At 34.7% G+C, this 12123-nt stretch overlaps 1 protein-coding gene across 1 annotated transcript; it reads left to right on the top strand.

The window, feature by feature from the left end:
- Positions 1 to 5036: 5036 nt before the first annotated feature.
- Cbr-del-1 lies at positions 5037 to 10937 on the top strand (the record flags this gene model as incomplete). The annotated part of the gene is made up of 15 exons (XM_045240665.1): positions 5037 to 5045; positions 6650 to 6766; positions 6822 to 6956; positions 7003 to 7101; positions 7648 to 7738; positions 7972 to 8046; positions 8133 to 8223; positions 8343 to 8442; positions 8988 to 9166; positions 9218 to 9340; positions 9797 to 9888; positions 9934 to 10187; positions 10231 to 10565; positions 10612 to 10736; positions 10783 to 10937. The coding sequence occupies 15 exons, from the start codon at positions 5037 to 5039 to the stop codon at positions 10935 to 10937; spliced, it is 1980 nt and encodes a 659-aa protein (XP_045093573.1).
- Between the last annotated feature and the right edge of the window lie 1186 nt (positions 10938 to 12123).

Genomic DNA, 12123 nt, shown 5'->3' on the forward strand with positions numbered 1-12123 from the left:
AATAATACAAAGGGATCCTATTTTTAGCATTCTCCATTTTTCCTGAAAAAATTAGCTCTTTACGTTCCCCATGTCTACTCCGAATTGCATTCCATGCCGTGACAAATTAAAAGTCTAATCAACTTTTTTTTCGACTAGCAGAAACCACACAAATGTCATTTTTTGATGGCTGCCCCCCACTCTGGTAGGAATAGTAGAAGCCGTGATGTGGAGATAGGTACCCCCGCTTTTTTACTTCTGAATTTGATCTCATGACCTTTGTGTTTTTCTACGAACCCCTCACCTCATCAGAATGCTAATTTTTAGAAGCATGAGGTTTGAAAATTGCGGGGGGGGGGGGGGGGTTTATGGTCCATTACATATTCTTCGAAATGTTATTTTGGTTTTTTGCCTTTTATTTTTGGTTTAATAAAATTTTTAGAGAAATTTATCAATTTCAGGAAGATTTGAAAAATGCAATAATGCCGTTTGGTCTCAAAATGGGAAACAGGAAAAATTTGGTGCATCGGATTTTAACACCGAGGTTGTTGCGACGGAATGAGGAGAAGTACCGAGAAACAGAGGCACTGGTCAAAAAGTTCAAGAAGGAGCAAACGGTGAGTTTTAAGATTAAATTTTTTTTCTATTTAGAGCTGGTTTCTAGAAGAACTTGATTTAGATACGTTTTTCTTGACTTTGTAGACAAGTATCCTTTAAATTATTAATGAAAAATCGTAATGTGTTTCTCTAACACAAACCCTTTGAAAAATATTTGTAATCCTATTTATTATTCTCAAAAAAGAGCAATATTTTGTCAGTTGAATATCCTTTTTTCGGTAAGAGATACCCCATTTATTCTTATAAGATTTCATCACTGTCCCATAATGAAATTGCAATTTTGCAATCCACAATTCTTGATACCTCTTACCGAAATCGAGATCATTTAGGTTCAACAGGATTGCGTTATGTTGATGTAAATGCGGTAATCCTATCACAGTACTCGTTCTATGTACTTTATAACCGGAAAATGTTGATTTTCGCCCAATGTTTCCCATGTTGAGGAGTTTGCAGCTCGGGTGTCCAGTTTCCGTTCGCGTTGACAACTTTGACAATGTTAATTGAAATAGATTGAAAAATGTGCATTCACATAATTTTTAGAAAATTTCTGTTTTTTCTGCTATTTCCAAATTCTAAAAGACACTCGATTATTTACGTTTTCAGTACGAATAAAGACCAACAAAGGTGTCTTTCAAAAAGCTGAAAATACCTGAAGAACAAAGAATTTTTAAAAAATTCTATGAATGCAATGTTTTCAATCTAGGTCTGTTTTAAACTCACCTTAATTTTCAAATCGATCGGAAACTTGAAAACTGAGCTCTAGACGCCAGAAATCGAGTGAAAATATATTTTTGTATATTTTATTGACCGATACAGTATTTAAATTTAAATGATTTTTACTCTGGTAACTTTCTCACTACATTCAGATCTTTGAACACTTGAAGGTTTAGCTGAACAGTTTCTCGTGAACTTTTATCCAGAAAATTTTTTTTCAACCAGTGATCAAGTATTCCAATTTCTGCATTTCTACATTTTCATTAATCCCTCCCTAGAGAACCTTCCTCTCCTTCAATCGTTCGTTATTAATCGTTTTTCCCTTTTTTTCAAAGACCACCGCCACTTGAAACAAGTACAATTCCTTGTTCTATTTTTCATTTATTCAGAGAAACCACAGTTGAAAAAGTTTAGAAAAGATAGCTCTCGTTTTTTTTTGCGAAAATCACTAGGGAAAAAGAGAAGAATTGAAAGAAAAACTTTAGAGGGGTCCTAGTGCGTTCCTAGTACAAAGTTTTGAAAGAGGTACTAGACCAGAATTGTGATAGACTGAATTGTCTCTCGGGAGTTGGAATAGGAATTGATGCGAAGGGGAGAAATTGAATTCAGGTGAAGGTAGAGTTCCTGATTGGGACCAAAATAGAGAGCCAAAAACAGAATGATCAATAATCAATGAAAACATTGAAAATTAAGATAAAATTTTCCAAAAAAATTTTTTAAAAATTAACATCAGTATATCACAACTTTCCAAAATGATTTACTTTGAGAACGAATTTCTTCTGAAAAGCATATTTAATGGCGCATGAGCAGTTACAGTATTTTCTGGGCCTGTTTTCTTCATTTTCATCGTTTTTTCAATGGTTCCCGTCATTTTAAATATGTTTTATGATTTAAATTAAATAGCAATTAAAATCGTTGAAAAATTAAGAAAAAACCAATAGACTGAAAACTGGAATTCGCTCTTTAAAAAAATTATAAGCAAACCAAAAAGTTCGAATAATTTCTTTCAACTGTCAGATGTTTTTTTTTATTTCTGTTCCAAAAATGTTCCTTTTCAACACTACATCACCATCCTGGTCTACTGGGAGAAATTTTTCAAAAACCTTCAACACTCACTTATTTTTAGGGTTCGTAGGTCTTTTTTATAGCTTCCCTTCGGCTCTTGACTTGTCTTCACAACTTCACACATCTCTAGATTTTTCTGGAACGTGGGTGGAAAAATAAAAACCAAGAGAACAATATTTACAGATAACTTCTCTATTTTTTATGATTTTTGAAACTCGAAAAAATGATTTATTATGAAATTCAGAATATTTTATCAGTTATACACTTTTAGATATCTCGGACGGGAATTGAGACAAATTGGCTTCAAATAAATTGAGTTTCAGTATTAAAGGGAGTATTCAGTTTGAGTGTTACGGTAGGATATACACGTGAACAGAAAAAAAAACACTCGGAGTATGGGAAAATTAGTCTCTGTGTTTAGCTTTCTATCCTCACTTCTCGTTTTCATTTTCCGTTTAATCCAGATAAAAATGCGGAGAAAACACTGGTTAATTCACATTCAGATTGAAATCCATCTCTGCAAAAGGTCCACAACCAAAAAAAGATCACATAGTTGCAAGAGAGTGAAACTCTTTCCACTTTCCAAAGAGAAAACGTAAACGAGTCCCTGGTGGGCCACAATTCTCATGGACCTTTCGACGCCTTTCCTCTTTTCTACCTAAAAAGGGCTCCGGCGGCCAACACATTTATCCATGTTATTTCGAAAGCACCACTGGGTGGTGTTGAAGATTCTGGATCCCACTTTCTTCACCCATCCCACTCATTTTTAAGATATTGGTGCACTTTTTTGAGCTTCGGCTCTTTGTCAGTATCGTTGAAAAAAGCTTCTTGAATGTGAGAATCCTTTGATATGACGATGTTCTCGTGCACTGCATTGAAACAGCGCATTACCAGAACTCCATATTCTATATTCAGTTTATCTTCGGTGAGTTTTTCATTTAGAATCATGAGTTATTGTCTTTATAATTTTTCTGGGACATGTTTTGAAATGGATATAATGTAAAAAACGATGTATGACCCAAATATAAACCTTAGACAGAAAAACAAACTACACTCTATAAGGTCTAATATAAAGTCATATTCCAGGAGTTCTGATTGTTTTGAAAATATCAATGAGGATTTTGCCAGATTAAGAAATAAAAAAAGTAACATGGAAAAAAAGAAATTCTTAAAATTCAGAAATTTGAAAAATAAATGTTTACAGTAGCTCTAGTTCCTTTCACTAGCATTTTGAAGAGTTAGTACGGTAATTCCGTAGCTTCTCATAAGTTTTTTGAACAAATAAGACACTGAAAACGCTATGGAAAAAATGTGAAAGTTTCCAGAAAACTTTTTTTTGTTTTTTCATGAATATTTTCTCACTAAACATGTCCATACCTGATAATCTCAGTAAGTATTGATTTTCGCAGTTTTTGGGAAAAATATACAGTACCGGGCAACAAGATACACAAAACCGTGGTTTCTGTTGTTGACAATTTTTAGAGGTCTGGAGCGCGGCTATCAAGTGTCCGATAACTTTGAAAATGTTGGAGAGTGTGAAACAGGTCTTGATTGAGAACTTTGTATTTAGAGATTTTTTCGAAAGTTACTAGTTTTTTAGCTTTTTGCAATTTTTGGAATACACCTGTTTTTCTCGTTTTCAGTACAGAACGAACTAATTATATGATTCCGGTTACCAAATTGATATTATCGGGATAATAAAAAATATTGATTACAATTCTTCTTTTAGATTTTCAAAATACTGTTGCTTCAAAAAATTAAAGCTTGTTTTTGGGGTGGCTTTATGATGTTAGGCTTAAAATGTTGCTGACCAATGTTGCTCTAGGTTCTCTCATCATTAATTAGAAGAGTAATTAGAAGAGTTTTTGTAGGTTTTTTTGCAAAAGACACAGGAAAGGTTACTCAACAATAACTGTTGGTTTTTTATTTAATTTGGAATTTAAAAGTTTTTTTTCAAATTTCCCAATTTTTAATGTATCCGAAATAGATTGATATAAAATTTTTCATACTGATAGCTAATAATTTCAGTAGAACTCGGCTCAATTTTTCTAGCCCGTAAAATTTGATGACGTCATTTCTATCAGTTGGTTCGAGGGACAATAAATCTCATACCTGGAATCTTAAATGAAAACCCAAACCCGTGCCTATGACCTCAGATATGACCCACTAAAAAGTGAGCGGCACTCTTTTTTATTCCATTTCTTCTATTTTTTTTCTCGCTTTCTTCCGTCACCCTTTTCACCCTTCTCTTTCTTTCTCAACTGAATTGATAGATTTGGTGAGAAGCCGTCGACAGACTGGGCCAAGTCCCGCCCAGCCATCATCTGACACCAACGAGGGCTCAGAGTGTGTCTTTTCTTTCAAAAAGAAGAAGAGTACTTGTTTTTAACGGAAAAAAAACTCCGGAACACTCAATTTTCTGTGTGGACATTTTGAATTCCCACAACTACTATTTTTATTATTCTCCGTTTTGTAAATACTTCTAACCCAAAGTCTGAAAATCTTAAAAAGCTATGCCCTAAATGGTATTGAGTATCAATCCTTCATGTGCTCCTCCAAATTACGAGCAAGCGCACAGTAATCCTCAAGAACTTCATGTACCGGTTCCTGTCCGAAGGAAAAGTTCCATTTTGGCAGATGTCTCGAGAACTTTGGCCAAAATGTCAAAGGTATTTATTTTTGCAAAAAAAGAGACACGATAGAAAAGAAAATAAGATAAAAAATCCGAAAAGGGGAAGTGTGAAAAATTGAGAAATATGTGTGTGATGTGATATCCCTAGAGAGCTGTAAGTCAAGTTTTCTCCTTTCAACAAGTTCAAAGAGTCGAAAAAGTTTTTTTTTCATTTTCGACCTTTTTTTTTAATTTTTCCTCTACTGCTATGAGGAATACTGTAGTTGAACTTATGCATTATTTGAAATTTCCTAATTTTCAACCAAAAACAAACTCAACTAATGAAATACTTACAGTACCGGTCAATAAGATATACAAAAACATATTTTCAGTTGTTTTTCGGCCATTTTTAGTATTTTCAAGGACCTGGAGCTTGACTGTCTAGTGTAGAAATATTTTGAAAATTTTAGTGTTGAAAACAACTTTAGATTAACAACTTTGCATCTACAGAATTTTTTGAAAAATCTTAGTTTTTTCAGCTCTTTGCCAATTTCTGAATAACGCCTGATTTTTTCACGATTTCAGTTGAAAAAGGAACAAACTTTTTCTGAAAAAACTCGCAAATAACTGAGAAACTGGGAATTTTCAAAAAATTATTAGGTTGGAAGGAAAGTAACTGTCCCTTGTTTTATCTGTATATAATACAAAAACCAGGTTGAGCCAAGATTAGCAGTATGCACCGCCGTGGTCCACAGCGACATTCAGGTAACTTGTGGATATGATATCTGCTAAAGCCAGCTAGCCGCGAATCAAAGCATTCGTTTTTCCAGTTTTTCCTCATAAATGGTGCAAAATTCGTCACCCTCCAGATGACTTTTTATACCTCCGAATAACCAGTAAAGTGATAGAGCCACGTCAGGACTATAAGTAGGTGAGGGAGAACCATCTCGCTGAAGCGGCTCAGCTCTGACTTGACTGTCGTTAAAAAATGAAAAAACCGCATGTTCACGGAAAGTCACCTCGTATCAGAGCCGTTTTGGCTGGACGGTTCTCCTTCACCCCCGTGAAAGTTCTGATTTTGTTCTATCAGGTTATTGGTTACTTGGAGAAAAACGACTCCATCTGGAACGTAAGGACTTTAACATTATCGATGAGAAAAAAAATGTACTACAGTAATACTTTGATTAGCCAGCTAGCTTTCAGAGGGATGGATGGTATCCACACATTACCTAAATGTTGACGACATGTTGTTGATCACGACAGTTAATACTGTCAATCTTGGATTAATCTTGTTTTTGTTTTATTTACTAATTAAAAAATGGACAGTTACTTTCCCTTCAACCTAATATGTAAACGCAAAGTATTTAATTACGGACTTACACCCTCTAAAATTTTCAAAACGATCGGAAAACTGACGGCCAAACTCCCGAAAATGGGCGAAACAGTTTTTTTCATATTTTATCAACCATATTATACTACTATATTAAAACTGAGGATCCAAGCATTTCTAGCATTTCATTCACATTTGCCTTGTTTTCTTTAGAAAATATTAGAAAACGACAACTAGAATTCATGAATTTTAAATTAAAAATTAGGTGAAGTTTAGGAGTAAGTAACAACCATGACCAAAACTCTTTTTTCGAATAAAACAAATTATTTCAGGATGTTCGAAAACCATTCGCCGATGACTCCCCTGAAAAGGAAGAAGGAACGGGGGAGCAAATTCAACACACCGTCCGAGACTTTTGTGAGCAAACTACGTTTCATGGAGTTAACATGGTAAGTTTTAGAACTCCAAAATTTTGCAATGTTTCATATCCCTCAAAAATTCCAGATATTTACCACAACACTCTTCTGGGTTCGCGTTCTTTGGGTCATCATCAGTTTTATATGCATCGGTCTCTGCTTGTATTCTTTCTCACATATCAAAGCGAAATATGACCGGCAAGAAAAAATTGTAAACGTCGAAGTAAGTTGCCAAACTCCAAATTCTCAAATAAATCAATTCAATTTAGCTCATGTTCGAATCTGCACCGTTTCCCGCGATCACCGTCTGTAATCTTAATCCGTTCAAGAATCATTTGGCAAGAAGTGTTCCAGAAATTTCCGAAACGGTTAGTCAATGAATCAAAGATCCATATCCCACAAGTCCATGTCCACTGGAGAGGGACAATTGAGTGAAATTGTGGTACAATTCACTGGACAGGAAAAGGATTATGTCAGAATTCGAGATTAGAAAGTTCAGAATTTTGCAACTTTTTTGAACCCTGTTCAATTAGGCTACACGGGTTGTGGGACATTAAAATAATTTATCATAAATTTTCTACAAACTTTCGGGCATTTGTCTTCCAAAAACGTTTATGTTGTAAAAATGTTTTGGGGTAAAAAGGGAATTTGATTCTTACTTGTGGAAAGTTGGAATCGAATTGAAAATACCGTATCTTTGAGCTCGATTATTTCGATTCCTGCAAAAGAAACCTAAAATTAGTCAAATGAAATTAAGATAATTGAGCTCAAAATTGACGGTTTGATTGGGCTTCTATCATAAAGAAAATACGGTACATTCAATTTACAATACTTATTTTTATATTCCTGAGCCCTGATTTTTATGAGTTTTGAATGCCATCAAAACTTTTTTCTCAAAAATCTCTTTTTTTCAGCTCGACGCTTTCCACCAAGCCGTTGTTTATAGTAATGACGCCACCATGGATGAACTGACCGGCCGTGGAAAACGAAGCCTGAATGATGGCCGTAAGCTCTACTTTTTCTTCTTTCGTCTTTCTGTTCTTTCGTTTTCTATTTTTCTCAAAAATAAGGTCAATGAGTTTGACAGATAGTGAAATGATAATAGCTCTGAAGGGATTAGTTTTGACGTTTTTGAAAATGGGGATGGAGCAGTTTGAAAAGTGTTCAAAGTGACAAAAATAGAAGAAAGAAAATATGAAGAGAGGAGCGGTATTTTTAGCAAAAAAAATGTATTTCAGCTTCTTTTAAATATCTTCAATATGAACCAGTATATTCGGATTGCTCATGTGTGCCGGGAAAACAAGAGTGTATAGGTGAGTGGGGGAAAAATAAGAAATTTCATAGTTCTTCCTGTTTTCACATTTCTCAATTTATCTATATTTTTATTTTTTTTCTCCAGCTCAAACTTCAATTCCACGAAGCCTGGAGAACGCGTGCATATGTAATTACGACCGACAAGATGGCAGTGCTTGGCCATGTTATAGTGCTCAGTATGTTCCTTTTTCCCTCTTTCTTCTATTTAGAACCAACTAATTGATGTTTCTTGATGTGTTGTTGCTAATTTGATAATAGGGTGTGAAACTTGGAATTGGCAAGTATTTGATTACAGAACATGGGAGAAGTCGATCTGTCCCGAATGCAATGACATTGGATTTTGTAATGTGCCGAATACAACTGGAAACGGGAACATCCCATGTTATTGTCAACTGGTGAGTTTCAGAGTGGAGAAGAAGAAGGAGAAAGGATAAATTGCAAAGAATGAGGCATTTCGGATAATCTTCAAAAAGTACAGTAAACACTGATAAAATGTCACCCTAGTTTTGTACTCTATGCTTAATTTTATATAAATTTCTGTGAAAGATGTCAAAAGTTGGCCAACTATGAAAATGTTGGTGATATTATGACAAACATTTTTTCAGTTTACAGATTTTGAATATCTTTTAGAGAAACCGTGATAATTAAGATCAGAGTACAAGTATCGTGTTCCTCACAATAGAAGGCCACCCAGACAGTCACCTTTAAGCTCAATAATCTAGATTTTTTGGAAAGTTATAAGAAATTAGTTATCTTGTAAAATATTGGTCATGTTATAATGAATAATTTATCAATTGACAAAGTCTTTGTAAATTTCATAGAAACCTAGATAATTGATGGTATGGGTGAACATTTATTAGAAGGAGTACGGTATACGGTGGCGTTCTATTCAATTCTTAATATTTCTGGATTTTTAGTCTTAAAAATTGAACTTTTCCAGGCAATGGGTTACTGTGTTTTTCTCCCCGAGAGTCGAGTACGGAGAGTTTGGGAATTTCAAGGAAACAAGATTCCCGAAAAGGGTAGTCCTCTTCGTAAAGAGTACTTGGAGCAGCTGACGCAGCTGGGTTATGGTAATATGACCGATCAAGTGGCGATCACCACACAGGCGAAGGAAAAGTGAGGGATTAAAGAATTTCTTTATCATTTTATCTAACAACACATTTTCAGAATGATTTTGAAAATGTCTGGACTCCACCCTCAACGGCGCGCTGCTTTGGGTTACGGAAAATCAGAGTTCATTAAAATGTGCTCGTTTAATGGTCAACAATGTAACATTGACACCGAGTTTAAGTGAGTTTTAAAGTACATTACCGTTTAATATGATTCACAAAAACGCGATCGCCAGTTTATTTATTATCGTTTTGATCATTTTCAGAAGTCTGGATCTCGGCTGTCGAGTTTCATGAAATTCGTAGTATTTCATTTATTTCCGATTTGTGGAAGACACCTGTTTCATATTTCCAGAACAAAACAGGCTAGAAATGGGTGTCTTACAGATATCGCGAATAGCTGGAAAACCAGGAGTTTTCAGAAAATTTTGTGAATGCAAAATATTCAATCTACGTCCGTTTTACACCCTCTAAACTTTTCAAAGTGATCGGATCGGTTTGTTTAACACTTTCTATAAATTTCAAAAATAATGGAAATTTGACAGCCGAACCACAGACTTTTGGAAATGCCGAAAATCAAGATAAAAATATGTTGTTGTATTTCTTATTGATAGTTAATTTCAAAATATTATATCAGGCTGTACATTGACTCCTCATTTGGCAATTGCTATACATTCAATGCGGATCCCAACAAGAATCTCACGAGTAGTCGAGCTGGCCCGAGTTACGGTATGTAACCCTCTACTCCTAGAAAATTTTAATGATAGTTTTAAGGTCTCCGTTTGATGTTGTTCGTCAACACTTCTGATTATTTGCCCACTACCGAGGCAACTGGAGTACGATTAGCGATACATGGAAAACAAGAATGCCCATTCCCGGATACCTTCGGCTACTCAGCACCTACTGGAGCCATCTCTTCCTTTGGAATTTCATTGAGAAAATTAAATCGGTTACCAGACAAAAATTGTTATAATGAAGATAGTCCGCCACGTGACAATATTTATAAAGAGTATAAATATGAACCAGAGGTAGTGAAAAATTAAATTCATTTATAGTTTCATCATTCTTCAGGGTTGCTTCCGTTCTTGCTATCAACGTCGTATGATTGGAAAATGTGGTTGTGCGGATCCCCGTTTTCCAAACCCTTGGGGACGGAGCCCATGGTGTGATTCCAGAAATTCTACAGTTTGTAAGTTGTACATTGTGAGTTTCCCTTTTATAAAGTCGATTTCAGTGAATTGCCTCACAACGGAAGGTGCTAAATTATCTCTGAAAAATCGATGTAGATGTATCCACCCCTGCAAACAGGACCAGTATACAACAACATATTCTGCTGCAAAATGGCCCAGTGCTAGTACACAATCACATTGTGAAGATCAGTCGAAAGATTGCAACCGCTATTTACAGTACGTTCTAAAAAGAAAAAGGAATTATCAACAATATTTATTTCAGTCAGCACGCAGCAATGATCGAAATTTATTACGAACAGATGAGTTATGAGATTTTGAGCGAGTCGGAATCGTATTCATGGTTCAACTTGATGGCGGATATGGGTGGTCAAGCCGGATTGTTTTTAGGTTTGTAATACTTAGAGAATTTGTTACGAATTTTCATATTTTTCAGGAGCAAGTATCATGAGTGTAATCGAATTCTTGTTCTTTGCTGTCCGCACGTTTGGCATCGCATGCAACTCCAAACGATGGAAACAAAAGAATGAACGTTTGCGTGCCGAGGAATTGAACGATGCTGAAAAAGGGTCGAGCACGAATAATAACTGAAATGATCTCGGTTGATTTTATATATTTTGAAGAATGACATTCTGCAATTATGAAATTTGAATTGAATAAATTACTGGTTTCAATTTTCAATTTTCTTAAGTGAGACAGTAGTTACTTCGAGCTTCATTTTGAGCTCAATTATCTGGTTTTCTTCAAAAGATATCAAAAAGTGGCACACTGATGAAATATTTGTCCTAACTTCACAAATAATTTATTAATTGACTACTTTTTGATATCTCTCACAGGAACCGAGAAAATTGTACCTGGAAAATCGGATATCCAATTTTTTCTGGATCATTTTTTGTAGAAAATCGGTTATCTGTTCTTTTTCGAAGTTGTGTTTTTTTGGAAAATCATGTCCGATTCTTTCAGATTTTCCGTTTTCCACTTTGAGCAAACCTGGCTTTTACAAACGACATAAAAAGTTCATTTTCATTGCCCCTCAACCTTTAAATTTCGGAATATTCAAATTTAAAAAAAATGTTATTCCCGGGGTTGCAGAATTTAGATTTCAAAATTTTGGTAGCTCAATTAATCTACATTTCTGTGTTTTCTGCAACACAATTGTGTCTCAGAATGTCACTGGACGAATCTAGGGTCTGCAACCATTTTTTCTTTTTTTTTACCAAGATTTTGTTCATTTTTGAAAACGTATTTTTATCAAAAAAATTTGTGTTGACCTTCATTTTTCATTTTCTGTCCAAATTTTCTGTTCAAAAGTTTTACATCAAAACGCACGTTTTATTAGATTTCTATATTTTTCGTAAAAATTTATATACTAGTTTTGAAGTTTGGATTATTTTGCAAACAGATTTTTTTTTGCAAATTTTCCGTTTTGGATATTAGAACTGTTTCCGTCATTATACGGTTATTTTTTTTCAATTTTTTGGCCATGAATAAAGTTTCGAGTAGCTCTTTTTTCTTCAAGAAGGACATTTTTGGAACAATACAAGTCTTTGGGATGCATTCATTTATGAATTCTACCCTTCTGCATTTAGGAGTCCTTCCTTTATTCCTTTTTTTGACGTACGAATCCATAAAGCAGTACGACTCCACATCTTTTAAGAAGACACGTCTTCGCAAAATTCTTCACTGCTTTCCTTCTTGTTTCCTCTCTCTGGTTGTCGGCACTCTATCCATCCTTCTCTATTTTTCAAATGTTTCAAAGAAATGGTTCAATACACGA

This window comes from Caenorhabditis briggsae (assembly GCF_000004555.2).
Source record: "Caenorhabditis briggsae complete genome, chrX, whole genome shotgun sequence".
In the NCBI taxonomy this organism is placed as follows: domain Eukaryota; kingdom Metazoa; phylum Nematoda; class Chromadorea; order Rhabditida; family Rhabditidae; genus Caenorhabditis; species Caenorhabditis briggsae.